The 27,109-nt window shown below is 41.6% G+C and overlaps 1 protein-coding gene across 2 annotated transcripts in view; it reads left to right on the forward strand.

Annotated features, from left to right (window-relative positions):
- PARG (poly(ADP-ribose) glycohydrolase) overlaps nt 1–23,261 on the forward strand; it is a 118,024-nt gene extending 94,763 nt beyond the window's left edge. For both annotated transcript variants that reach the window (XM_052640046.1, XM_052640044.1), the window contains exons 16-18: nt 9,790–9,895; nt 21,312–21,440; nt 22,122–23,261. In XM_052640046.1, coding sequence (XP_052496006.1) covers nt 9,790–9,895; nt 21,312–21,440; nt 22,122–22,276 — 390 coding nt within the window. In that variant the 3' untranslated portion in view covers nt 22,277–23,261. The remainder of the gene's footprint in view (nt 1–9,789; nt 9,896–21,311; nt 21,441–22,121) is intronic.
- Nucleotides 23,262–27,109: the final 3,848 nt, after the last annotated feature.

Here is a 27,109-nt window from a genome sequence, read left to right on the forward strand (position 1 = left end):
TATTTATGATGGAATATATGGCTTTCTGTGCTTAGTTTTATTTCCTGTAATCATTTTCTTTTTTAATTGTGTTACAGAAATATAAAAATGAGCTAGACCTATTGTTAGTTCAGGTTTTTACTAATTAACCATAATAAATAAACTAACTTACAATAGCATTCTTATTCTGTTCTCTAGGTAGATAGGGCCTTACCAAAACTGTCGCTTTTTTCTTTAGTTCCTCAAATTACTCTCATGGCCAAGACTGACCCAATTCTGAAAACCATTTTTTAGCTTCCATGAATAGGGTTTGGTCATGAAACTCTCTGCTTAGATAAGGCGTGTGTTTTGCATGCCCCCCATGTGCCAGTCCCTACATAGGCTTTTGGTAATGAGGGCCGACCGGGTGTTCCGCTGCAAGGGAGCTGGGAGTGCTGCTGGACTGGCGTGTGTGGCCCTCTGTATATCATCTTCACATCTTTTCCCTGGGTCTAACCACAGGAGTGGCCTCTGTGTGGTGCTCTGCTAATCCCAGCTCAAGTACCTTACCTTGCGTGTGGTTTATAAAATAGCCAAATAATCCAGATAGGCTTTTACTATGCTTAAAACTTAGGGGATATTTCCAATATAATTACATTTGCTATCTTATATCCTAATGTACTTGAGGATCTAATTTGCTGTTGAACATATTTTTTAAATATACAATTAGGTTATTTTAACATTTGAAGTTCTCAAAAGGGATCCCATAAAAAGTTTGAAGAGTAAATGCATTATTTTCCGAAATTGAACTTACATACAGATTCCATTTTTCTTTAATCCCTCAGAAAAGCTGTCCCAAAAGACTGTTCTTTGATATGTCAGCAGTTATAATTTCTCTTTTATATGACTCATGATACTAAGGAATATCTTTTAGGTACCTTTTAAATGTGAGCCTGCTTTCACTGCCTAAACTCTTGGCTTAAAGCAGTTGTCTCCAAGCACATGGTGTTTTTATTACACAGCATATCAAGTAGAATAAGATTTATATTTAGCTTTTCATCAAAAGTGTTTGTGAATGGGTCACATGGTCATTGATAGTAGAAGTAGTGGCTAATGGGGGTCCTAGGATACCAGGGAGGCCCTGATGCAATCTGGTATCCTTATAAGAAGAGATTAGGTCATACAAAAACAAACCAAAAAAAAAAACGAAACAAAAAAAACCAGGAGTGCATGAGCACAGAATGAATACCATGTGTGGGTCTACATGAAGGTGACCACCTGCATGCCAAGGAGAGGGTCTCAGAAGAAACCAAACACGTGGACACCCTGATCTTGCACTTCTAGTCTCCTAAACTGAGAAGAGTAATGTCTGTTGTTTTACTCACATAGTCTGTGTGGCACTTTGTTATGTCAAGAAATACATGGAAAGCTTAGAGGGACATGTATGAAAAGGAAATGTATTTAACCATTATTGTACATTAACACACATTCCAAGGTTCTTTTTTTTTTAATGGATAATATTTATATTCCCACAAATACTTTTCCTGCAGGAGCTGGATCATTCACTTTTACAGATATAACCCTGGACATAAATAAATATTCTCATTTTTAATTCCCCATGGCTAACTGATGATACCACAACTTGGAGAGCATAGTAAATTAAATGTTTTACATCTCACTGGGTTTTGTAAACTTAGGTTTAAAGCAGAACTCTGTATTAAATCACTTCAGAGATAACTTGTACAGTGCTTTTTTTTTTTTTTCTGTATGCCAGAAAGAAACTAGACAGGAACAGAAAAACTCCATTTTTCCAAATGAAGCAATAGACCAGCTTTCACCGTCAGAATTCAGTGTGGATCTCTGAGCTCCAGGGGCTTGCTGCTTTTAGGCGATACTCAGGCTTCCCCGGCGGTGCAGTGGTCTCTGAGCTCCAGTGGCTTGCTGCTTTTAGGCATTACTCAGGCTTCCCCGGCGGTGCAGTGGTCTCTGAGCTCCAGGGGCTTGCTGCTTTTAGGCGATACTCAGGCTTCCCCGGCGGTGCAGTGGTCTCTGAGCTCCAGGGGCTTGCTGCTTTTAGGCGATACTCAGGCTTCCCCGGTGGTGCAGTGGTCTCTGAGCTCCAGCGGCTTGCTGCTTTTAGGCATTACTCAGGCTTCCCCGGCGGTGCAGTGGTAAAGAATCTGCCTGACAACGCAGGAGACATGGGCGGAGCCCCTGGGCTGGGAAGATTCCCCTGGAGGAGGAAGTGGCAGTCTGCTCCTATATTCTTGCCTGGAAGGTTCCATGGACAGAGGAGCCGAGTCGACTATAGGCCGGGGGTTGCAAAGAATCAGACAAAACTGAGCGACTGAGGACAGACACACACAACAGATAGCAGCCCAAAGGCAGGCCCACAGAGCGCTTTATCATCTCTGGAAACAACTGGCTCTATCCAGGCTCCTCCCGGCCTACTGGACCCAGATCATGAATGACGAGAAGAGCCGGTTTTTAAAGGGATGAGTCAGACTCCTTTCATCTGACTGATACAGTGAAGCTGTGTTTTAAACCTGTGAAAGGTCAGCTAGATAACATGCTCTAGGAGAACTGTCTTTGGATTGAAACGATTTATGACTTCAGGATGTAAAAGTAACAAATAGCTCAGCAAAGGAAGAAAGAAATCGTCTGTGGAAAGTTGTGTTTAGCCATGTTAGACTCAATCCAATAAGATTAAGTAACGAATATATTCCGTGGAGTCATCTGGATCAGAAATTTAACAAAGTGAGGAGACCATCTGGGCAGGAAATCACCACTTCCCTTTTAAAAACTAATGTATTGATTTTGCTGTTTTTGTTATTATCACCAAATTCAGGAGTGGATTGTTACAGTGCTTGATTAACAAAACCGATCAGTCCTCGCTGTTAACAGTTCAAAGAAGTTCAATATCTGATCATTTATAATTTTTTCTTGAATTCTGTTACTTTACTTTTCAGGAATATTGGTTCAAAATGTATCATTTTTAGTGAGTTTTCCCTTCAGTTTCTCAATGTATAGAATCAGAATAACCATAGAAATATATAATCTAATCTCTGATTTCATACATGGGAAATCTAAGGTCTAAATGATGTTTTCATTTTATATTGCATCTTGAAAAGGCAACATCCATTTACTAAGGTTACAGTTATTTTAAAGACAAAATATCATCTATAATTTTACATTTCAAATAATTGTTTTCATTTTTGTAGGACTTTCCACACAAATATTGTTTCATATAAATGTGTTCAAGAGTGACAGAAATATTGTATTTATTTATCCTAATCACATTTTTCATACTTTCTAATGATCTTCATAATAATATGATAATGGCCATAAAATTGGTTGCATTGACATATGAGGACTTAGCTGATATACTAAGACTTAGCTATTAGTTTTTTAACTAAACTAATGGTGGTCCCAGGGTTCTCCTTATTATATACAAGGCGGTGAACATCTTCGTGGAGCTTCCCCGGTGGCTCAGATGGTGAAGAATCTGCCTGCAGTGCAGGAGACCTGCGTTCAGCCCCTGGGCTGAGCAGATCCCTTGGAGAAGAGAATGGCAGCCCACTCCAGTATTGTGGCCTGGAGAATCCCATGGACAGAGGAGCCTGGCCAGCTACAGTCCATGGGGTCACAAAGAATCAGACACGACTGAGCAACTAATACTTTCATTTTAAACATCTTTGTACAGTTGTCACTTAATCAAATAAAAGAAATTTACAGAGAAGAAATTTATAAAATTGTTACTGAATCTAAGAATAATTTTAAGACAATATTACTTTATTCTCTTCTAAAAGGTTCTTCAGTCGCTCAGTCTGGGAAAAAAAAAAATCAGGAGTGCACGCACACAGAATAAATAGCATGTGTGGGTGGGTCTACAGGAAGGTGACCGTCTGCACGCCAAGGAGAGGGTCTCAGAAGAAACCAAACACGTGGACACCCTGATCTTGAACTTGTAGTGTCTGGCTCTTCAACCTCTTGGACTGCAGCACGCCAGGCCTCCCTGTCCTTCACCAACTCCCAGAGTTTAGTCAAACTCATGTCCATTGAGTTGGTGATGCCATCCAACCATCTCATCCTCTGTCATCCCCTTCTCCTGCTTTCAGTCTTTCCCAGCATCAGGGTCTTTCCAGAGAGTCAGATCTTCACATCAGGGGGCCAAAGTATTAGAGTTTCAGCTTCAGCATCAGTCCTTCCAGTGAATACTCAGGACTGATTTCCTTTAGGATGGACTGATTGGATCTCCTTGCAGTGCAAGGGACTCTCATGTGTCTTCTCCAAAACCACAGTTCAAAAGCATCAATTCTTCGGCGCTCAGCTTTCTTTATAGTCCAATTATCACATCCATACATGACCACTGGAAAAACCATAGCCTTGACTAGATGGACCTTTGTTGGCAAAGTAATGTCCCTACTTTTTAATATGCTGTCTAGCTTGGTCATAGCTTTTCTTCCAAGGAGCAAACATCTTTTAATTTCATGCCTACAGTCACCATCTGCAGTGATTTTGGAGCCCCCCAAAGTAAAGCCTGTCATTGTTTCCATTGTTTCCCCATCTATTTGCCATGAAGTGATGGGACCCAATTCCATGATCTTAGTTTTCTGATTGTTGAGTTTTAAGCCAACTTTTTCACTGTCCTTCCACTTTCATAAGAGGTTCTTTAATTCTTCTTTGCTTTCTGCCATAAGGGTGGTGTCATCTGCGTATCTGAGGTTATGATATTTCTCTTGGCAATCTTGATTCCAGCTTGTGCTTCATCCAGCCCAGCATTTTTCATGATGTACTCTGCATTTAAGTTAAATAAGCAGGGTGACAATATACAGACTTGATGTACGCCTTTCCTGATTTGGAACCAGTCTGTTGTTCCATGTTCAGTTCTAACTGTTGCTTCTTCATACAGATTTCTCAGGAGGTGAGTAAGGTGGTCTGGTATTCCCATCTCCTTAAGAATTTTTCACTGTTTGTTGTGATCCACACAGTCAAAGTCTTGGCATAGTTAATAAAGCAGAAGTAGATGTTTTTCTGGAACTCTTGTTTTTTCGATGATCCAGCAGAAGTTGGTAGTTTGATCTCTGGTTCATCTGCCTTTTCTAAATCCATCTTGAACATCTGGAAGTTCACGGTTCACGTACTGTTGAAGTTTGGCTTGGAGAATTTTGAGCATTACTTTGCTAGTGTGTGAGATGAGTGCAATTGTGTGGTAGTTTGAGCATTTTTTGGCATTGCCTTTCTTTGGGATTGGAATGAAAACTGACCTTTTCCAGTCCTGTGGCCACTGCTGAGTTCTCCAAATTTTCTGGCATATTGAGTGCAGCGCTTTCATAGCATCATCTTTGAGGATTTGAAGTAGCACAACTGGAATTCCATCACCTCCATTAGCTTTGTTTGTAGTGATGCTTCATAAGGCCCACATGACTTCAAACTCCAGGATGTCTGGCTCTAGGTGAGTGATCACACCATCGTGATTATCTGGGTCGTGAAGATCTTTTTTGTGTAGTTCTTCTATGTATTGTTGCCACCTCTTCTAAATATCTTCTGCCTCTCTTAGGTTCACACCATTTCTGTCTTTTAAAAGATTCTAAAGGCACTTTAAAAAATCCCATGCCGCAGTCCATGTGGTTGCAAAGAGTTGGACACCACTGAGCGGCTGAACAACAACTGGGCCTTAGCTGTGGCTTGTGAACTCTTAGTTGCAGAATGTGGGGTCAAGTTCCCTGGCCAGGGATCACACCCAAGCCTTCTGCGTTGGGAGCGTGGAGTCTTAGTTACTGGGCCACCAGGGACATCCCTTTAGGCACTTTCTATGTTTGTTTTTAGGAAATCACAGTATTCTAAAACATAAAATCATTATCAGTATGAACTCTGGATTAGTTTGTTAGACAGATATGTTATATTGACTTAATATAAACAACTCCTTAGGACAATAATTAAATCATTAATCTAGAAAACAGTATGATGTATTTACGTTATAATGAAGGACGTGATTTAATTGTATTCTCTTAGGCCGGCTAGAGTTGGCTTTGCAGCCTGAGTCCCGCTTCAGCCCGTATGCTGGTGCCTGTGTGTCGCAGGGATGTTTGCACAGAATATTCACCTGAATACAGTCTGTTTCCTGGGCCCAGTTCTGGGCCTGTAGGTTTTGAAAATTGTTCTTTGTTTCCTTTTTCAGTTTCTTGGCTTCCTTTCCCCATGTCTTTTTACCACTTCCCAGCTGGGCGCTAGTTTTTAATACTAGATACCAGTATTTTCCTCCTGCCACTTGCTTCTCAAGGCTCCCCTTGGCATCCTTCAGGACCGCAAAATTCCCTCTCTTCTTAACGTCCCATCAAAACTCATTCACTCAGTCATGTCCTGCTCTTTGCAACCCCATGGACTACATAGTCCATGGAACTCTCCAGGCCAAAATATTGGAGTGGGTAGCATTTCCTTTCTCCAGGGAATCTTCCCAAACCAGAGACTGAACCCAGGTCTCCCGAATTGCAGGTGGATTCTTTATGAACTGAACTGCAAGGGAAGCCCAGGAATACTGGAGTGGGTAGCCTATCCCTTCTCCAGCGGATCTTCCAGACCCAGGAATTGAATCGGGGTCTCCTGCATTTCAGGCAGATTCTTTACCGACTGAGCTATCAGGGAAGCCCCATTCTGAGCCAGGAGTATTTATTGGTATCTTCTGCTTACTGAGGTTTGAATGCTGCTGCTTTCCCCCACTTTTAAGTAGTTTATTAATTAGTAAAAAATGAATAGCTCTGTCATGGTGAATGTTAGGTCAGGCTGTGATGAGAATTTAGTGAGCAAGGTCTCTTTTACTGCTCTGATTAATCTTCTCAAGTGCTCTAGCTCATGTGGGGAGAAATTTGCTGCCAGTGTGGAGCTCCTGAGAACTCCTAGCACATTCCCCTAGGAAGAAAGAACTTGACGATTCTTTTGCCGTCTCTGTCACTATCTGATCTTTGTTTCTTACCAAAGAAGCTCAGTTACAATCCTGATTAGTGCCCCTGTCCTGGTCTCTGACATGTGAGGGATCTCTCTCCTTACTGGGGAATGGAGAGAAGCAAGGGTTGTCCCTCTAAAGGGGACTCAGAGGAGCTTGCTGCTCCTCTCTGATTGCTGACCTTGGAAGTGGTTGGTTTAAACACAATAAAAGAATTCTGTAACAACAGCCAAGATATGGAAGCAACCCGAGTGCCATGCCCACCATCAGACAAATGGATAATGTATACGATGAAGCCTTATCCAGCCATTAAACAGAAAGGAGCTCTCCCCTTGCACAGCAGTGTGGATAGGCCTAGAGAGTATTTATGCTTGGTGAAATAAGAGAAAGGCAAATAGTATATGATATCCCTTATATGGGGGCTTTCCTGGTGGCTCAGATGGTAAAGAATCCTCCTGCAATGCAGGAGACCTGGGTTTGATCCCTGGGTTGGAAAGACCCCTGGAGGAGGGCATGGCAACCCACTCCAGTATTCTTGCCTGGAGAATCCCCATGGAGAGAGGAGCCTGGCCGGCTACAGTTCATGGGGTCACAAAGAGTCGGACACGGCTGAGCGACCAAGCACAGCACAGCACCATTTATATGTGGAATCTGTGTATACAAAACAGCAACAGGCTCACAGATACAAAGCTAGTGGTTACGGAGGGGAGTGGGAGGGATGGGGGCGCAGCAGGGTCATGGGATTAAGAGACACAAGCTATATAAAATAGGTACGGAGGGGAGTGGGAGGGATGGGGGGGCGCATCAGGGTCATGGGATTAAGAGACACAAGCTATATAAAATAGGTACGGAGGGGAGTGGGAGGGATGGGGGGGCGCATCAGGGTCATGGGATTAAGAGACACAAGCTATATAAAATAGATACACAACAAGGATATATAGGACAACACCGGGAATTTATAGCCATTATCTTGTAATAACTTTTAATGGAGTGTAATCTGTAGAAATACTGAATCACTTTGCTGTATACCTGAAACTAATATAATAAATCAATTAGACCTCTATAAAAAGGAACTTTGTATTTAATCATTAGTTATTCTTTTCCCTGTTTTACAAGTATTTCACATCATTTAATTTCTATCTGATTACCTTTTTAAAGTTTTATTTTGTTCGATCAAAACAGCAAATGCAGGATAACTTCAGTTTTATAGTTTGTTTCTGTTGGGGCCATTTTTCCTGATTTTTTTTTTAGTAAAGCTGGTTAGATTTTGCTTCGGATAATCTAAATATTTCAAATTCTCTGTTGTTTGGCTTTAGTTTCACTAAGCTATTTTTGCTTATTTTAAAGAAAATTTAGCCCAGATACGTAGAGATAGCAGTATTGGAAGAGACTAAAGTCGTTCTGATGGCATAAAATAGAAAACATTAACTAGGAGGCTAAGAAATTTTCCTCTTCATCTAGGCATGTTTGAAGGATTTGACAGGAAAGCAAGTGGCAAAGTTATGTCTATTCTGACAGAAGGTCTATTCCTTTGTTGGCATAAAGGCAGAGAATCTGTATCTTTCAAGAAGAACCTGCTCAAAAAAAATTGAGCTCTTTGATAGTTTTGACCTGAAAGAGATTTTCAAAAGCTCTGTGCATCTGATTATACAGGTAATTTGTGAGTTCTAGCGTAAGCTCTGTACCACAGCATTGAATAATGGTCTGGTACCAACTTATAATTAATATCTGCCAGGATTTACAGCCTATGAGGAGGTGGAAGAAATAGCCTTGTTAATCCATCCAGACAGTGTGTAAAATAAATTTTTATACCTTTGTAGCAACTTCAGAGAGCAGTTTACAGTATTACGTGTGGGTTTTGTAGAGGCATCTTTCTTTATCCTTGGTTTTTCTCTGGGAACATCTGTCACACATTGTTCTTTTTATTTTATTTACTGTTATACATAAGATATATTTTAGGCTTTGCTTGGTACTTGAGAAAGCCCAGGGGATATTTGCTTTGCTATTATATTAAACTTCTTAACATAGTCTGATGGTTTCAGAAAACTAAGAACCCTTAGGAGGCAGAAAGGCCAACTAGCCTGACAGCAAAAAAATGGAAATCAGAAACTCTAGGGCCTTAAACTGTGATCTTCTCAAATATAAAATGAGCTGTTCATTTAATTAATATGCAGCCAGCATCCTCAGGATATACTGTGCTTTTTGCAGGTAACTGGAAAATTTTAAAATAAAGTAATCTAGCTTAAAATACAGCTGTGAAACTAGAGTCTTGGAGCTGGAAGGGATATTAAAGGTTATCTTATAGCCAGGCATAGGAGTCCCTTTTATATATAGGGACTCATTTTATATATAGTCGCTTAAGTGTTTCAGTGGCAAGAAGCACATTTAAAAGCTAACCACAGTTATTAATCTAGTCCCAATAATTCAGAGAGAGAGCTGAGGAAGCCTAATAGTAATAACTCTTTACTGTGATGAAAAATAGTAATCAAAAGTTTTCAAATAAAACTCTGTCTTAAATGCCTTTCTGTCCATTAGTCCCCATAGTTCGTAACTGGAATCCCATTAATTCTTGAAATATCTCTGATACTTTCATTTGTATTTGTTTGAATTGGGGAAGGGGGACAACTGAGACCCGTATTGGCTTAAGGGCTTTGATTTGCCCAGCATCAAAGCAAATCAGTAATGAGAACTGGTCATTTCTTACTCTCTTCCTTGTGTAATCCCAGGATTTTTTTCTTTTTTCCGTCTCCTTTGGCCCCTAGGAAAGAGAGGAGAGAGAGAGAGAGAGAACGTAAGCTTGATGATGGACACTGGTCCTAGCACATCAGTCAGAAGCACTGCTAGTGTCTAGTTGCTCACACTGCTTTGATGTTCCTTTCACTGTTCAGGCTTACTGTGGATTTCTTCGTCCTGGAGTTTCTTCAGAGAACCTGTCTGCAGTGGCCACAGGAAACTGGGGCTGTGGTGCCTTTGGGGGTGATGCTAGACTAAAAGGTGAGTGAGTCCGTTGTTATAAGAAGGATAATGGTTTTTTGACTAAGGAATAGAGTTAGCCCTTCTAACCAGATTTCTATTGATCTGGACCAATAGACCACAAAAATCTAAAAGAAAAGAAAAAGAATATTTGATACCATCGTTTTTTTATTGTATATGCAGGAATCTGTATTTTTATGTTTAAATCTATATTTTTATTCCCTGCAGAGGTCACATCTCTCTGATCTATCAGACACAGCATTTAGTTGAATAAAGAGGCCAAAATGACTATGAAGTTTCAACCCAAACCACCCATGCAAGCCCATTCCTTTACGATAGTGAGTTTTACGGACAGAGCTGTTTCACTGAGTGCCTTGTTCATTCACCAGACTTAGGGCATGTCTGCCACTCTCTAGGCACTGTGGTAGGTTCTGAGAATACAGCGGTGGATAAGGTGTGGTCTCTGCTTTGGAATTCACAGTCTAGCATCTGAGAGAGAGGCCTGGACAAACACAGCACAGAGAAATGAGTGCTTCAGTAGAGGCGCATGATGGGTGGGCATACAGCATGGGAGAGCTGCGTGAGGAGGCATTTGGTACTCAAGAAGGATAAACATTTCTCGCACTTTAGGTTTGTACCTATCAACAGAGCTACTGGTTATTTATCATATTATGACTTTTTTTTCCTCTCAAGAGTATCAGTTATAGCAAATAGTATTTTACTGTTACGTAGGAAGGCTGCTCTTCTGTGTCAGCCCGGCTGGTCTGAAACAGCTGAGGGCGCTGCAGGACAGCCCGGACATGCCCTGGAGTCAGTGCAGACCCCGCAGGGCATGGGCACGCATCCCCCGCTGGACCACCCCGCTTCAGGCTCCAGCTGCAAGTCTGAGGCTCGGCTGTCCTGCGCAGGGCCACCTGCACCTCTGATCAGCCAGCCGCCAGTGGGGAAGCTCCCTCAAGCCTCTGAGGAACTCAGAACCCAGGAAGGTGCTGTGACAACTGTGTTACAAAGCATATACATAGGGTGAGATGGGGAGGGAATACAGAGCCTCCGTGCCCCGCCCCTGCGGTGTCAAAGCATATCACTTTCCTAGCACATGAATGTGTTTGTTAGGAAGCTCCACCGACCTTTGGTGTCCAGAGTTTCTAGGGGGGCTTCATTACATGGGCGCCATTGGTCATCCCTGGCCATGCTCCAGTTCCCCTCTCCCTAGAGTTCAGTGACTCAAAGTGCAATCCTCAAGCAGTTAGAGGCCCACTGGCAGTCACTCTCACCAGCATAACAAACACCCTATCACTCAGTTCAGTTCAGTTCAGTTGTTCAGGCGTGTCCAACTCTTTGTGACCCCATGTACTGCAGCACGCCAAGCCTCCCTATCCATCACCAACTCCCAGAGTCCACCCAAACCCATGTCCATTGAGTTGTGATGACATCCTACCATCGCATCCTCTGTCGTCGTCCCCTTCTCCTCCTTCCCTCAATCTTTCCCAGTATCGTGTCTTTTCAAATGAGTCAGCTCTTCGCATCAGGTGGACAAAGTATTGGAGTTTCAGCTTCAACATCATTCCTTCCAATGATCACCCACGACTGATCTCCTTCAGAATGGACTGGTTGGATCTCCTTGCAGTCCAAGGGACTCTCAAGAGTCTTCTCCAACACCATAGCTCAAAAGCATCAATTTTTCGGCGCTCAGCTTTCTTTATAGTCCAACTCTCACATCCATACATGACCACTGGAAAAACCATAGCTTTGACTCAGGAAATGGCAAAGGTTTTGAAGCTCCTGCCAGGAACCTAGGACAAAAATCTGACAGATATATTGTTTATACTACAGTTGTCAAAATAACAAGAAAATGAAGCAAATATAAAACAGCCAACTGGCCTTGATAGCTAAACTAGATACAGATGAAATCCTTCTCAAATGCTCATTGGGAATTTCTCTGTAACAGTTTATATAATCATCTGACATTAGCGGAATCACACTATGTATGCTATGCTCTGACCTCCTCTTCTAGAAAACCCTGTAGTCTCATGATGGCTCGCAACACCAAAAACTGCCCACAGTTTTTAATATTCTGTTGTATGTACCTATATGCCATTGTTTATTCCCCCAATTCTCCATTCATACAGTTTATTTTATGTAAGCAGAGCAAGTTTCTGCTTATATATGTTATACATAATTATTTTCTTAGGGTTAATTCCTAGAAGTGAAATTAATGACTCAAAGGACAGGGATACAACATATTTTAATGTTTGCCACAAACTGTTCTTCTGAAAGGCAGTAGCAATTTACAGTGTCTTCTTTGCAAAGGCAATCTCACCACAGTAGGGTTTTGTCAATCTTAATTTCTCTGAGGTTCAATAGTTTTCATATGTTTTATTGGTCATTTTTGTTTTGTGAATTGTTTGTTCATGTCATCTGCCCTTTAGCTTTTAGTCAATAGATATGGTTTTCATTGGCTTGTAATAACTCTTTGTATATTCAGAAATATTAATTATCTGTCATCCAACTTAGCAACTGAATAACATATGTTACAGGTATTTTTCTCTGTTTTTTTTTTTCATTTATTTCAGCCTGTTGAGTTGTGATCAGCCTATTATCCTATGGGGTTAATTTTTATGTGTTTACATTTTTGTGGCATGCTTAAAAAAATTTCTTCTATTCCTTATTCTAAAGACTTTCACAGACATTTTCTTCATATTCAGAAATAAAAACCACATTATTAGTTTCAGTGTTTTGAATGTCTATAGAAGAAAAAATTTCTGGTTTTTATTTTATGAAATTCTTTATCATCCTGAATTTGTTTGAGGAAACCTGTTTTTCACTCTGGACTTATTGATCTTATGACAGACACTTTTTTCTGTTTTTCTCTTAAGTAAAATAAATGAGTAGATTCACATCATCAATCCAGAAGCCGGGTCTGCCACAAGCCTTGGTCATTTGTGATGGACAATTTGGGAAGCTTTATAAATGTGTTCATTTTGTTTCTTTTCTTTATGGTGTAAAAAAGCCTTTCAGACTGCAGCTTTGCTTGCTCTGGTGACTGCTGAGGGTAGTATTCCAAGATTTTCATTGTGTAATTTATTTTCACAGTTATCAACAATTTCTGTTGTGAGCATGTGTTTTTTTTCCAGTTTTATTCAAAAATAATTGACATACAGAACTATGAAGTTTAAGATATGCAACATAATGATTTGACTTACGTCATGAAATTAGTATCAAGTAGGTTTAGTGAATATCCATCATCTTATATAGATGCAACATTAAAGAAGTAGAAAAAATTTTTTTCCTTGTGATGAGAATTCTCAGGATTTATACTCCCTTGCAACTTTCATTTACAATGTACAGCAGCGTTAATTACCTTTATCATGTTGTTCATTACATTCGTAGTGCTTGCTTATCTTGGAACTGGAAGTCTGTACCTTTTGGGGACCTTCTTTAATTCCCTCTCCCCCTACCTCCTACCTTTGGTGGCCAGAAATCTGATCATATTTTCCTATGCATCTGTTTTTAAAGTGTGATTGACCTACAGCACTGTTAGTTCTTGGCGCACAGCAGTGGTTCTGTGTTTCTGTACATTTCAGATCGGTCTCCATGACAAGTCTGGCTGTCTTCTGTCACCGCGCGAAGACCTTACGTAATTACCGACTGTACTCCCTGCACTGTGCATCCACACCCACGACCCCCTCCCACCTCACTTCCGGCAGCCACCTGTTTGTTCTCTGTATTTGTTGTTGTTTCTGTTTGATTATGTTTGTCCATGTGTTCCGTTTTTAGATTCAGCCCATAGGTGAAATCGCACAGTCTGTGTCTTTGGTTTACTTCGCTCAGGATAATACACTCTAGGTCCGTCCATGGTGTTGCGTAGCGCAAGATTTCATTGTTATGGCCAAGTAGTAGTTCATTGTATAAATACACATCTGCATCCATTCACCTATGGATGGGCGCTTAGGTTGCTTCCATATTTGTAAATAATGTCGCAGTGAACGCAGGGGTACTTGCATCTTTCCGGTTACCTTCAAGTTGTCTGGAGAGAGTGGAATGGTTATTACCGGGCTTCAGAGATACCACTGAGTTAATGGATTTGGAAAACGGCTCTGGGAGCTTTTTTTTTTAACTCCCTGGGAGTTGCTGATAATCAGCCAGGTTTAAGAAATACTACATTCTCTCCTTTCATGTTGCATAGTCACCCTTCAATCTGTGGCCTCATTTTTAAGATGAGGAAACCAAGGTTTTATGCAGAGGCTAATAAAACTGCCCGAAGAAACACAGCCAACAATCAGAACCAGCATTCATATTTGGCCTGTTTTCCTCAAAAACCAGTGCTGTGGCTGTGGTTGCTATTAGACAACATGTTGAAAGCGTTCTGTGTTGTACTAAGTGCTTTCCTTAGATGTACGAGTTCGTAGCAGCCTACTAGGTATGAGGCATTTTTGTCTTTGTGACGTAACTGAGGCAAGGAGGTAATAGCCTCAGGTCACGAGGATGGCAAGTGGCAGGACTAGGATTCAGACCAGGATCAACGCCCGAGGGTCCAGTGTCCGTGCGTTTAAACGTCATCTTTATTGGCCACAAACTCCGTATCTAGATTTAGATTTGGAAATTGCCACTCTAGAGATGGTGGCTGAATTCTTGACGTGAGTACAATTAAGGCACCAAAGATTGAGGCCTTCATAATATCCACTGGAGGATTGGAGGTGGTTGGTAGGGTCACATGGTACCAATATAAGAAACCGTAGCTAGGGCTTCCCTGGTGGTCCACTGGTTAAGAATCCACCTTGCAGTGTAGGGGACACAGCTCGATCCCTGGTCCAGGAAGATCCCACGGCTACAGGGCAGCTGCGCCTGTGCACCGTGACCACTGAGCCTGCGAGCCACAGCTGCTGAAGTCCAAGCGTCTGGAGCCCGTGCTCTGCACCCAGAAAAGCCAGCTCAGTGAGAAACCTGTGGGCCACAACTGTAGCCCCGCTTGCCCCAACCAGAGAAAGCCCACATGCAGCAGCAAAGACCCAGCGCAGCCAAAAATAAATAATGATACTTTAATATATATATATACTTAAAATAAAAACAGTAGCCAGAGCGCAAGACCAATTAGAAAATAAGAGTTGGCTGTTTGAGCTTTCATAGTAATCAAGACATGAGTTCACAAAACAACTTGGGTTTCATGAGAAGGACATGAGTAACACTTTCAAATCTATACTATTTTAGCTTCCTGCCAGTATGTATTTAAATAATGTAAGTAAACAATTTGAGGAGAGTCTTCTAACAGACATATGGTAGGTTGGCTTGGAGCATAGCAGGCTGGCGTGGTATGGCAGCTTTCCACCACAGTGGGTGAGGGAGAGCCCTGGCTTGGGCTGCCCACTTCAGATTCAGCTCCACCACTTTCTGGCTCCGTGACCTTAGACAGGTTACTTAATCTTTTGATGCCCTTATTTCCTGATTTTCAAAATGGAGATAATGCTAATATTTATTCAGCTTTTACAAGGATTGAGTTAATCTTAGTGAATCTTAAGCTTATCCTTGAAAAGCTGCTGGAACATTCAGCACGCTATAGTATAGAGCTCAGTGTTAGCAGTTGTTACTAATGTTACCTGTTGATGGCCTCAGACCATACCTGTGTATAGGTATCCATGATTTTACTCATTGTTTTGCTTGGTTCATTTGTTGTAAGATGACACTATGACTTGCTTTTTGATATTAGTGTAGTGTGTGTGAGTTGCTCAGTCATGTCCGACTCTTTGTGACCCCATGGAATGCAACCCGCCAGGGTCCTCTGTCCATGGAATTCTCCAGGCAAGAATGCTGGAGTGAGTTGCCATTTCCTCTTCCAGGGCATCTTCCTGACCCAGGCATCAAACCTGGGTCTCCTGCATTGCAGGTGGATTCTTTACCGTCAGAACTACCAGGGAAGGCTTTTTTGATTATTCATACTTATTTGAAAATTTTATTGCTTAAGATTGATGCCAAAAAGAAAATTAAAACCAAACTCCCTGCAGGTTAATTTAAGTGATTATTTTGGCACCTAGTTGTGCTTCAATTAGGAATTTGATGCTTTTGTATCATTCTTGGAATCAGTCCCCACATCCTATTACTGTGATTTATTCTCATCTAACTTGTGTTGCAGGAGAGTTCACTTAAATGGTGAGACTTAATTGTCTAGATGTGCAAAGACCTTGGGGATATAGTGAGGTCTGAAGACAGTTTTGTTTAAAATGATCTTTTGTTAGTGATTACTGATGGATTTAAGGTCAAGGTTGTTATATTTCTGAAAATTTACTCTGTGTATTTATAGTCTAATATCCAATGCAAGAAGAAAAGCTGTAGTAGAGGCTGTGGAACTCCGTACTCTGAAAGAGTCTTTAGGGATGATCTGATTTGACTTCCTCTTTGCATAGATGGGAAAATACAGGCAAGAGAGCGAAGTGACTTGGCCAGAGTCCTAGAGCTCAGATAGCCGGAAGAAAGGTGAGGCCTGAGCTCAGGTCTTCAGTCTCCGGTCCCAGCTTGTCTGCCACATGCTTTTGTTATCATGTGCTCCAAACAGAAACGGATGGGAAATAAGAATGTAATGTAAATTCATTCGCTTATTAGGATTCAGCCTCTTTTTTGGTAGATCTGTGAAACTTAACTCTGTGAGCCTATCCAGAGAGGCAGAATGGCCTGTGAAGCATTTAAAAAATAAACTCTATAGGGGGAAAAAATAAATAAATAAACACTATAGGGAGATACATTTTAAATGTTCTTATTAATATTTTATTTTCATAAGTGACAAGTGCCCAGTGAGCTAGTGTTTCGGTGTGTGAGGGGAAAACAAGACTAGAAGGACTTTCTTTGGGTCGTTCTCTCCTCTTAATAGGAAATATAGATAAATTTCATTCAAACCAAAAGATAAATACCTCTTGGTAGAAGAAGATTACAGCACATTGGTTTCCATTTTTATATGTAGTTTAGGTTAATTAGGAACCTTTTAAAATTGATGGTACTGAAGCTTTAATGTTTGCGTTAAGTTGGTTGAGCAGTTTTAATTAAAATGTATCTGTATTTTGGGATCAGTTACTCCAAGATTAATGAGGCCTAGTCGTGGTGCCTCACATGTTGTGGATACTCAATAAATATTAGTTTGGAAATTAGGAAATACTCGTGTATTCAGAATCTTGTATGTATTATAATATCTTAGATTCTTTCTCAAATCTGGGGATACTCAGCCATATCAAAAGTACTAGTTCAGTTTTTAAAAGTTTTTATTTTGGTTTGATCTCCTTGCAGTCCAAGGGAATCTCAAGAGTCCTGTCCAACACCACAGTTCAAAAGCATCAATTCTTTGGCCTTCAGCTTGCTTTATGGTCCAACTCTCACATCCAGACATGACTCCTGGAGAAACCAAAGCTATGACTAGACGGACCTTTGTCAGTCAGTAACGTTACTTTACTGACAAAGGACAAAGGACAGTATGCTGTCTAGCTTCATCAGCTTTTCTTCCAAGGAGCAAGTGTCTTAATTTCATGGCTGCAGTGATTTTGAGGCCCAAGAAAACGGTCTTTCACTGTTTCCATTGTTTCCCCATCTACTTGCCATGAAGTGATGGGACCAGATGCCATGATCTTAGTTTTCTGATTGTTGAGTTTTAAGCCAACTTTTTCACTCTCCTCTTTCACTTTCATCAAGAGGCTCTTTAGTTCTTCTTTGCTTTCTGCCATAAGGGTGCTGTCATCTGCATATCTGAGGTTATTGATATTTCTCCCGGCAGTCTTGATTCCAGTTGGTGCTTCATCCAGCCCAGCGTTTCTCATGATGTACTCTGCATAGAAGTTAAATAAGCAGAGTAACAATATACAGCCTTGATGTACTCCTTTCCCGATTTGGAACCAGTCTGTTGTTCCATGTCTGGTTCTAATTGTTCCTTCTTGACCTGCATACAGATTCCTCAGGAGGCAGGTCAGGTGGTCTGATATTCCCATCTCTTTAAGAATTTTCCACAATTAGTTGTGATCCACACAAAGGCTTTAGCATAGTCAATGAAGAAGCAGCAGATGTTTTTCTGGAACTCTCTTGCTTTTTCTATGATCCAACAGATGTTGGCAACTTGATCTCTGGTTCCTCTGCCTTTTCTAAATCCAGCTTGAACATCTGGGTTATCGGTTCCCATACTGTTGAAGCCTGGCTTGGAGAATTTTGAGTATTACCTTGCTAGCATGTGAGATGAGTCAATTATGCAGTAGTTTGGGCATTCTCTGGCATTGCCTTTCTTTGGGATTGAAATGAAAACTGACCTTTTCCAGTCCTGTGGCCATTGCTGAGTTCTCCAAATTTGCTGGCATATTAAGTGAGTACTTTAATAGCATCATCTTTTAGAATTTGAAATTCCAGCTCAGCTGGAATTCCATCACCTCCACTAGCTTTGTTCACAGTGATGCTTCCTAAGGCCCACTTGACTTTGAACTCCAGGGTGTCTGGCTCTAGGTGAGTGACCACACCATCCGGGTCATCTGGGTCGTGAAGACCTTTTTTGTATGGTTCTTCTGTGTACTCTTGCCACCTCTTCTTAATCACCTCTGCTTCTATTAGGTCCGTACCGTTTCTGTCCTTCATTGTGCCCATCCCTGCATGAAATGTTCCCTTGGTAACTCTCATCTTCTTGAGGAGATCTCTAGTCTTTCCCATTCTGTTGTTTTCCTCCATTTCTTCGCATTGATCACGTAGGAGGGTTTTCTTATCTCTCCTTGCTGTTGTTTGGAGCTCTGCATTCAGATGCATATATCTTTCCTTTTCTCCTTTGCCTTTTGCTTCTCTTCTCAGGTATTTTGTCAGGCCTTCTCAGGCAACCAGTTTGCCTTTTTGCATTTCTTCTTGGGGATAGTTTTGATCATCACCTCCTATACAATGTTACGAATCTCCGTCCACAGTTCTTTAGGCGCTCTGTCCGTCAGATCTAATGCTTTGAATCTATTTGTCACTTCCACTGTACAACCGTAAGGGATTTGATTTAGGTCATACCTGAATGGTCTAGTGATTTCCCCTACTTTCTTCAATTTTAGTCTGAATTTGGCAATAAGGGGTTCATAATCTGAGCCACAGTCAGCTCCCAGTCTTGTTTTTGCTGACTGTATAGAGCTTCTCTATCTTCAGCTGCAAAGAATATAATCAATCTGATTTCAGTATTGACCATCTGGTGATGTCCATGTGTAGAGTCATCTCTTGTGTCGTTGGAAGAGGGTGTTTGAGGTGAGCAGTGCGTTCTCTTGGCAGAACTCTGTTAGCCTTTGCCCTGCTTCATTCTGTACTCCAAGGCCAAACTTGTGTGTTACTCCAGGTATCTCTTGGCTTCCGACTTTCGCATTCCAGTCCCCTGTGATGAGAGTAACACCTGTTTGAGGAACACAGCGTTTGCTGCCCTTGTCTGCCCTCCGCTCATCGTTAGGGTGGGGCTGTGCATTCGGGACCAGAGTAGCGCGCAGGCGGCAGCATCTAGAGGCACTTGGTGGCCATCTGGCCCCACTGGTGACGTTAGCTGTGGCCACCATCTGACTTTCCACTGTGGAGATATTTTTTCCTCCCTTGTAGTTAATAAGTGGTCTGTGCGAAGGCGCTCTGAGTGAAACTTTCCCGTAGGTTTAGCGTCCTTCACTGATCTTTGCCTGACCCAGTCTTTACCGTGATGAATGGGGACGGGCTGTCTCGTTCCAGTGCTCCCTCCAGACGTGCCGGTTAGCCTTTAGCCTTCTCGTGTGAGCAAGAGCCCTCCTTCTCCATTTACTTATTAGGTGTTATCATCGTGGACTCAGGAATGGATAGTTTTTCAATGATTTGTAACTTACTACTATACATAATATTTTGGTGTTTCCGTCGCCCAGATTTGGCTGATAGATGGTCCTTCAAACTGGCCTCTATATCCTTAGGACAAGCACTCATCAATTTTTCCCCATCTGTTTTGGAGTACTTCTTCACTTCCTGGTATAATGAAACATTCTGGGTTTATCTTGTACCTATCCTGTCCCAACCATGGAATCAAGTATTCCTTGAGGAATCCAGCTGCTTTTAGGGGGAATGGTATTAGACCACTGTCTGGGCACTAGGTATGCTAACTGCTACTGGGGTGTCTTCTTTTTGGCCCTTTCAGCAGACAAAACTAAGCAATGCACACACACAGATGTTCATATTTGAAAGCCATGAGTGCACACCCGTTTCTTGCATTCCAGTTGCTGACCACAGTACCTTTTTGTCTTTCCCATTCCATGTTTGCATGTCCCCTCTTCCATTCTGAGAACTGTAACTCCCAGCAGCATCAACACAGCAACTCATTTATTCAGTCCTGAAATATATTTTATTAATAGTCTCAGAACTGTCTCACCTAGACTGCTGTGGTAAAAGCACATCCAATAAAGGAAGTCTGGGGTTTGTTTGCAGTTCTCTCCTCCTTGTCCAAGACTGAGGCATCTCCGTCAAATACTGTGTTCATAAGTTCCTTGGGCCAGTTCTTAACGTTTGTTCTTCCCTTTTCCTTTCCCTGTCGTGCTTTTCCTTTTAAATAAAATTAGGCTGTTTGTTTTCAGTTGTAAGCTCTTCCCCATTCCCATGTTTTATGTTTTGAAGATGTACAATATTAACATGCTCTCAAAAGTCAAAATTATATTTATCCTCCATAGTGTTTTGATTCCCACCTCCCCTTTTATGAAGGAGAAGATATGTTACTAGCAACAGGGCACTTATTGTACCTATGTTCATTTTTGGTATTTAAAGTAAATTTTGTCTATTGAGATTAAGATTGTAAAGGAATTTGATTTTTGGAAATATACTCCAGGCTCAGCGATTTGTACCTCTGATTCCTGGGGACAGGGCTTCTCCATGATTTTCCTATGCTAGCACACTGGAGTTAATGTCCAGTGTTATCAGTAACATTCACTCCATGCTCTAGTGATTGGGTGGAGGTTGGAGTGCGGAAGGGATGGGGGTGTCTTCTGCAACCCATTTGGAGAATGCCTGCTTGCATTCTTTCACAAAAGCAGAACCTCCCAAGTACACTGGTCGGGGAAAATCACAGACCTTTGATACAAAAAACCAGTGACTGTGCAGCAAGATAAATCAAGCAAGCAAACACAGAAATTCTGGTTCCAGATTAATGTGCGTGGGGGAAACCACCGTACCGCCTGCAGTGTGCCACTTCAGGTGCACCTTCCTCTGTTTTCCCGCGAAGGTGCTTATGTGGGAGTTCCGTGGCTTAATGAGAGTCTCAGCAGCATGTCTGGAAAGTCACACAACCAGATGATTTATATTCATCCTCTATTTGCCATTTCTAATAACGTGTATATTAGGTTTATAAATCTTTAATCCAGGATATAGCTATGGCATGCCAGCTATAATTTAGCTGGCTGAAAGAACTAAAGGTATCCTGATGGGAAGTGTCATAATATAGCTGTGTTTTCCCTCTGTGCTTCAGCCTTAATACAGATACTGGCAGCTGCCGTAGCTGAGCGAGACGTGGTTTATTTCACCTTTGGGGACTCAGAATTGATGAGAGACATTTACAGCATGCATGCATTCCTTACTGAAAGGAAACTGACTGTTGGTAAGTAGGGGATGGTTGGTGTCTAGATGGATTGTACACCATCCAAGAGGAGCACCTGCTAACTCTGGATAGATCCTAGTGGATAAGAACGAATGGAAATGTGACTTGGGTTAGGGTGGGGGACAAGGTCTCAGAGGGACAACGCTTGCAGATCTTATTTTTCTGGCAAAATTTCATCCTCAATATTCAATGAGTATGTCAGCTTATTAAATGAAGACCAAGAAGTTGGAGTTAGTGTCCATTTTTACTTTTGTGTGTATGGAAAACTGAATGAGGGGATGGTATTGGAAGGTACATTAAAACCTAAGAGGCCTTATTCTGAGTCACGTTTATCAGACAGGCCAGCACACGTTCCATCTACTGTGTTTCAGCTGGACCTGGAAGGCCTTCCTGTCATGGGAGCTAAATGTAAAATTGAAGTCGCCGTGAACTCCGAAAAGGACGTATGGATGATGAACCATGTGTAGCCTGCTGTAATTATGAACTAATAAGTAGTTTAAGGTATTTAAAAAATTTTTAGCTTTACATCAGGAAAGCCTTCCAGGCTTATGGACCTCATGCTCTATTTTCGAAAGCCAAATTTGAGCATATGTTATTTAGGATAGAACTGGGATGTTCTGTAGTCAATTTATCTATCTACATATCTTAATCTGCAAACTGGTTTGGCTTTCTGCTCTTCAGGAGAAGTATATAAGCTGCTGCTACGATATTACAATGAAGAATGCAGAAACTGCTCCACCCCTGGACCAGACATCAAGCTTTATCCGTTCATATACCATGCAGTTGAGTCTTGTACACAGACCACCAACCAGCCAGGACAAAGGACTGGGGCCTGAGGGGCCAAGTGACGAGAAGCTCCTTCCACTTCTGTAACAGGAAGGTGTCAGATGAACTGACATAGTATACATGTGTATATGATCCACATTTGTAGGCAGGATGCAGTCCCTTCCGCACGTGCACCCGTCAGTTGGTACTCCTACACCTCCTCCATCCCGACTTACATACACTGAGACATACTTTTTGTTTTTTTTTTTCCTATTTCAGCCTTGATCCTTTGATTTTTCTTTCTTTTGCCCATCACACTTGTGAAATTTCATCAGAGTTTGTGCTCAGCCTGTCAGGTGTCTTTTTTGATGCCTAAATATTATACAAATCACCTCTGCAGCTAGCAGATGCCAAGGAAGGTGGTGAAATCCTAGGAGCTGTTTAACTGAGTCTGCTGTAGATCTCCTTGTGAGCCTCTCACCCCCTACTCTTGTTATGATTGTGGTGTTGGAGGTTTTTTGATTTTTGAAATAAGAGTTGGGTTTGTTACATAATACAGATCTCCTAGGTTAAGAGTTTTATATTTAAGAATACTTTCCAAAAAGTTATTTTGAGATATCACCTTTATTTGTAATGGTAATTTGTCTGTCCCTTTTCCCCTGATCAATTTTTATTGACTGTTTTTGGAAATTGACCCAAATGAAAGGAAATATAAGAATAAAAGAGTTTCCCAAATGGTGTTTAGAAAACAGACAGATTCAAGAGACTTGAAGGACCTCATTTCTTGGGATTTGTTTTTTCTTTTTTTGAATTAGGATTATTGTTTGTTCCTTGGTGCTTGAGACATATTCATATAACCAAAGTTTAGGAACTGGGAACTTCATGGTGATTTGTACATATTGAAGTTTCTCTGGTATTCAAAGGTTATGTAGTTAATAAATTTTCATTAACAAGTCATTTGTCAAACTCTTATATCATCTAGTATGTATATATATACACACACACATATGTGTTCTTTTCTTTAAGTGTGTCTACATGCAAGCACGTAAAATCTAAAACTGGAATTGTGGAAATGATTAGATTTAGGCTTTATTAGGGGCTCTGTTTAAAATCTTTTATTTAAAATTGTGTCCATTTAAAACAGGCAACAAGCATAAATGATAATGTCTCTCAGAAGTTAAAAAGCAAATGCCAGTTCTGTGCTAATTAAAAGCAGAGTTTAATTGCAAAAGCACTTATTATTTCTAAAGTAATTCTAAACCATACTGTTGAAGTTCTAGCTTACAGTCAACTGTCAGGAAAGGCTATTGGTAGTCAAATCCTATTAATAAGGAGTTGTAAGTAGATGGTCCAACACCTGGTATTAATATTGGGAGGGTAAAAAGGGGCCTTGGCCAGCATCTGCAGCTCTTTTTATTTGTATACAGATGCTAATGGAATTTGGCACTGAAGTGCCTGAAGACAGTCACTTGTCATTAACAAAGTTCTTTAAGATTTGTCATCATCTCTGAGTCCAAGATATCTGGCTTTTTTTTTTTTTCCTACTGGTACTAAAATCCTTCCCGTTCTATGCTTTCGTTAAGCATTTATGGTATATTTCATTTCTTTTTATCTGTCTCCATATTCTTTCCCTCTTATCCAGCCCCAAGACTAAGTGACCAGTTCTTTAAAATGTTACGTGAACAGTTTAGGAGGTTCATGTGGCAAGATATCCTTAAATCCAGGTAAGACCACCCCTGACCCCGAGCCTAGTATTACAGCACACACATTCTAAGACTCGGCTCTTAATGCTGAACAGGTCGGTGACCAGGCCATCTGACTGCCTTTCTCCTCTTGAGGGGTTTTCAAGAATGAAACCTCCTACTTCTTTGTCTCAGTACATTCTTGAATTGTGACTGTGTGATCAAGTGGACTGTACAGAGAGAACTAATGTCCGTGTTCTTGAGGTGGAGAGGGAGGTGGAAAGAACTGATGACTTTGCTCCTAAAGCGTTAGTCGCTCAGTCGTGTCCGACTCTTGGCGACCCCATGGGCTGTAGCCCACCAGGCTCCTATGTCCGTGGGATTCTCCAGGCAAGAATACTGGAGTGGGTTGCCATTCCGTTCTCCTGGGGATCTTCCCGACCCAGGGACTGAACCCAGGGCTCCCCCACTGCAGGCGGGTTCTTTACCATCTGAGCCACCAGGAAAGGCCTTGCTCCCAAGGAAGCAAAGTCGCTCCGTTGTGCCCGACTCTTGGCGACCCCGTGGGCTGCAGCCCACCAGGCTCCACCCATGGGGTTCTCCAGGCAAGAGTACTGGAGTGGGGTGCCATTTCCTTCTCCAGAGGGTCTTCCCGACCCAGGGATCAAACCCGCATCTCCCGTGTTGCAGGCAGACACTTTACCTTCCCAGAGGCCCTCTGTAAAAAGGAAAAATCAGACATCTAATTAACATACATATTTTAAGACATTTAGCAGCACCTTTCTGTTCTCTTTCATTAGGGATTATTGTTTTATTTCATGTTGTTTGTCCTTCTCGTCTTTAATCTATTGAGGCACGAAAGGATATCTGTACTGTAGAATTCTTAGGTTTTTAATACAGCTCACTCACTTTTCACTTTCTGTCTGGCTCACTCAAATGTATAATAATGGTTTAAGGAAACAACGTGGAGTAATGGAAAAGGCATGAGGTTTAAAATCAAACAAGCTGGGTTCAAATGCTGGCTGTATCCCTGGCTAACACTGTAACCTTCTTTAAATAAAGTGACTTGCTGAACCCTACTTAACTCATTTAGAAAGTGGGCTATTAGTAACTATTGAGAAATACTGTATATAAAATGAACACAGGGTCTGGCACATGGTTAGTTCTTAATAAATGCCAACTATTATAGTTGACCAGGAAACAGTTATGGGGCACCTGTTGTATATTAGGGACTGTGCTCATTGCTCTGTATATTTTAGCCCATTTTCCCCATGGGCTAACAGACGCCCAGATTAGGGAATTACCATCTCAGCTCCAGGAGTTCATTATGAAAGGAGATTTACTTTGTCATATGATAGAGCAAAAGCTTTGACACTCTTGACCTCTACCAGGTTCCCAATGTAGCATAGTCTTCATCATGAATAACTAGTTATCAGTGGGGTATATTAAACAGTCTCAGAGAATTAACTCTTTTCTTGATGGTTGAATTGACATTAAAGGCAGGGAGAATCAGGATTTAAAAAGGAGACTATAAAGATCTAACCAAGCTCCAGGATTGCTATGTCAAATATATTCCAAAGCAATATACAGTGCTTTGGAAACCAAACATTAAGGTGCCCCACTCCAAGAATATGATGGTACAAGAATTCACAGGATTAATATTCTTAAACACTTCAACAGGAAGAAAAGTAGTTTCATAGGTTTTCACCTGTTTTCTTCCATTTTCTCCAGTCTGTGTGCTCATGGTTCATATGTTTTTTGATTAAAGGAAGTGAGTCCTGGGATGTCTGCATCAAAGACAAGCAGAGATTTAGAAGCTTGCATGTCCTTCTCTCAGCCCTGTGGCTCTGACCCAATCCTTTGTCTGGAGGGAAGGGGAAAACCAGCCATTCCTGGAACTTGAGCTCAGGATGTTTAACCCTGTTCTTTGGGGGCCGGAAGTGTGTCCTAATGTGATTTCAGAACAAACTGCCCAAATCCACTGGCCCACTACTCTTCCTGTGGTCACTGAGGTTCCCTTAGTCCCTCCTTCCCAGATGCACCCAGGTCTGCTGAGCCTTTAGACTGGAAGGGTTCCCAAACAAGACACTAAAACTGTTCATCTGACAACTGTTTTTACTTTTCCTGACTGTATTAAAGATAGTGCTAACAGGTCATGATTTTGAACTTGAGGATGAAGCGTGAAAGTGAAAGTTGCTCAGTCGTGCCCGACTCTGCGACGCCATGGTCTATACAGTCCATGGAGTCCTCCAGGCCAGAATACTGGAGTGGGTAGCCTTTCTCTTCTCCAGGCGATCTTCCGAACCCAGGGATTGAACCCAGGTCTCCTGCACTGCAGGCAGATTCTTAACCAGCTGAGCCACACAAGGGAAGCCCAAGAATACTAGAGTGGGTAGGCGATCCCTTCTCCAGGAGATCTTCCCAACCCAGGAATTGAACCAAGGTCTCCTGCATTGCAGGCGGATTCTTTACCAACTGAGCTAACAGGGAAGCTCGGGGATAAGGAGAGATCTGTGCTAATGTTTACAGGATTTTTCTAGGAAGAGAGTAAAGAAATTCTGGTCCCCTGGTCAACACCTCTTTAACATACATGCTCTCATTTTTTAAATATACTGTGTGTCTGAGGCATTTGTTTAAAATTTTCACTTGTAGGTTTGTTAGTTCTCATTCAGAATCAGGCACATAGAAATGGCCACTGGCCTAAGGAATCTTCCAAAGGGAAAGAGAAGGCTGACCGCACTAGTTTATCTTCCTTGCCAGGTTCCTGAGGTCATGTTCCCTTTCATTTCCTTTTCCTAGTTTCCATTTTCCCTCAGAAGAGCTCAAGTCAGGGAAGATGTCTTGAATCCATTCATTCACATATTCATGGACACTTTAGTGCTCACTCTGGGCAGCCACTGAACGGGGATGCAGAGATGAATGGCTTGTCCTCTGCACTCAGATCTAAACTAAGGCACAGAGAGAGGGTGGGTGATGTAAAACCCCACAGAGAGCATTTTCTTTTCACTACTTCACTTCGGCTCAAATCTAGAAAGACCAGCTGAATTTTTATGTTAACAGTTTTAGGAACGTGAATGGGCCCATGGGTAATGTCAGATCACCAGTGTCTAGCACTCTTACGCAGCTTTCTCTGTTGGAGGGTGTGTAAACAAATGGCTAACTGAGAACCTTAAGATGGGCACCTCACTGGCCTTTCTTGGCTTAATATGGGTGCTGTCATCT

The sequence above is a fragment of the Budorcas taxicolor genome, chromosome 5 (genome assembly GCF_023091745.1).
Source record: "Budorcas taxicolor isolate Tak-1 chromosome 5, Takin1.1, whole genome shotgun sequence".
Lineage (NCBI taxonomy): Eukaryota > Metazoa > Chordata > Mammalia > Artiodactyla > Bovidae > Budorcas > Budorcas taxicolor.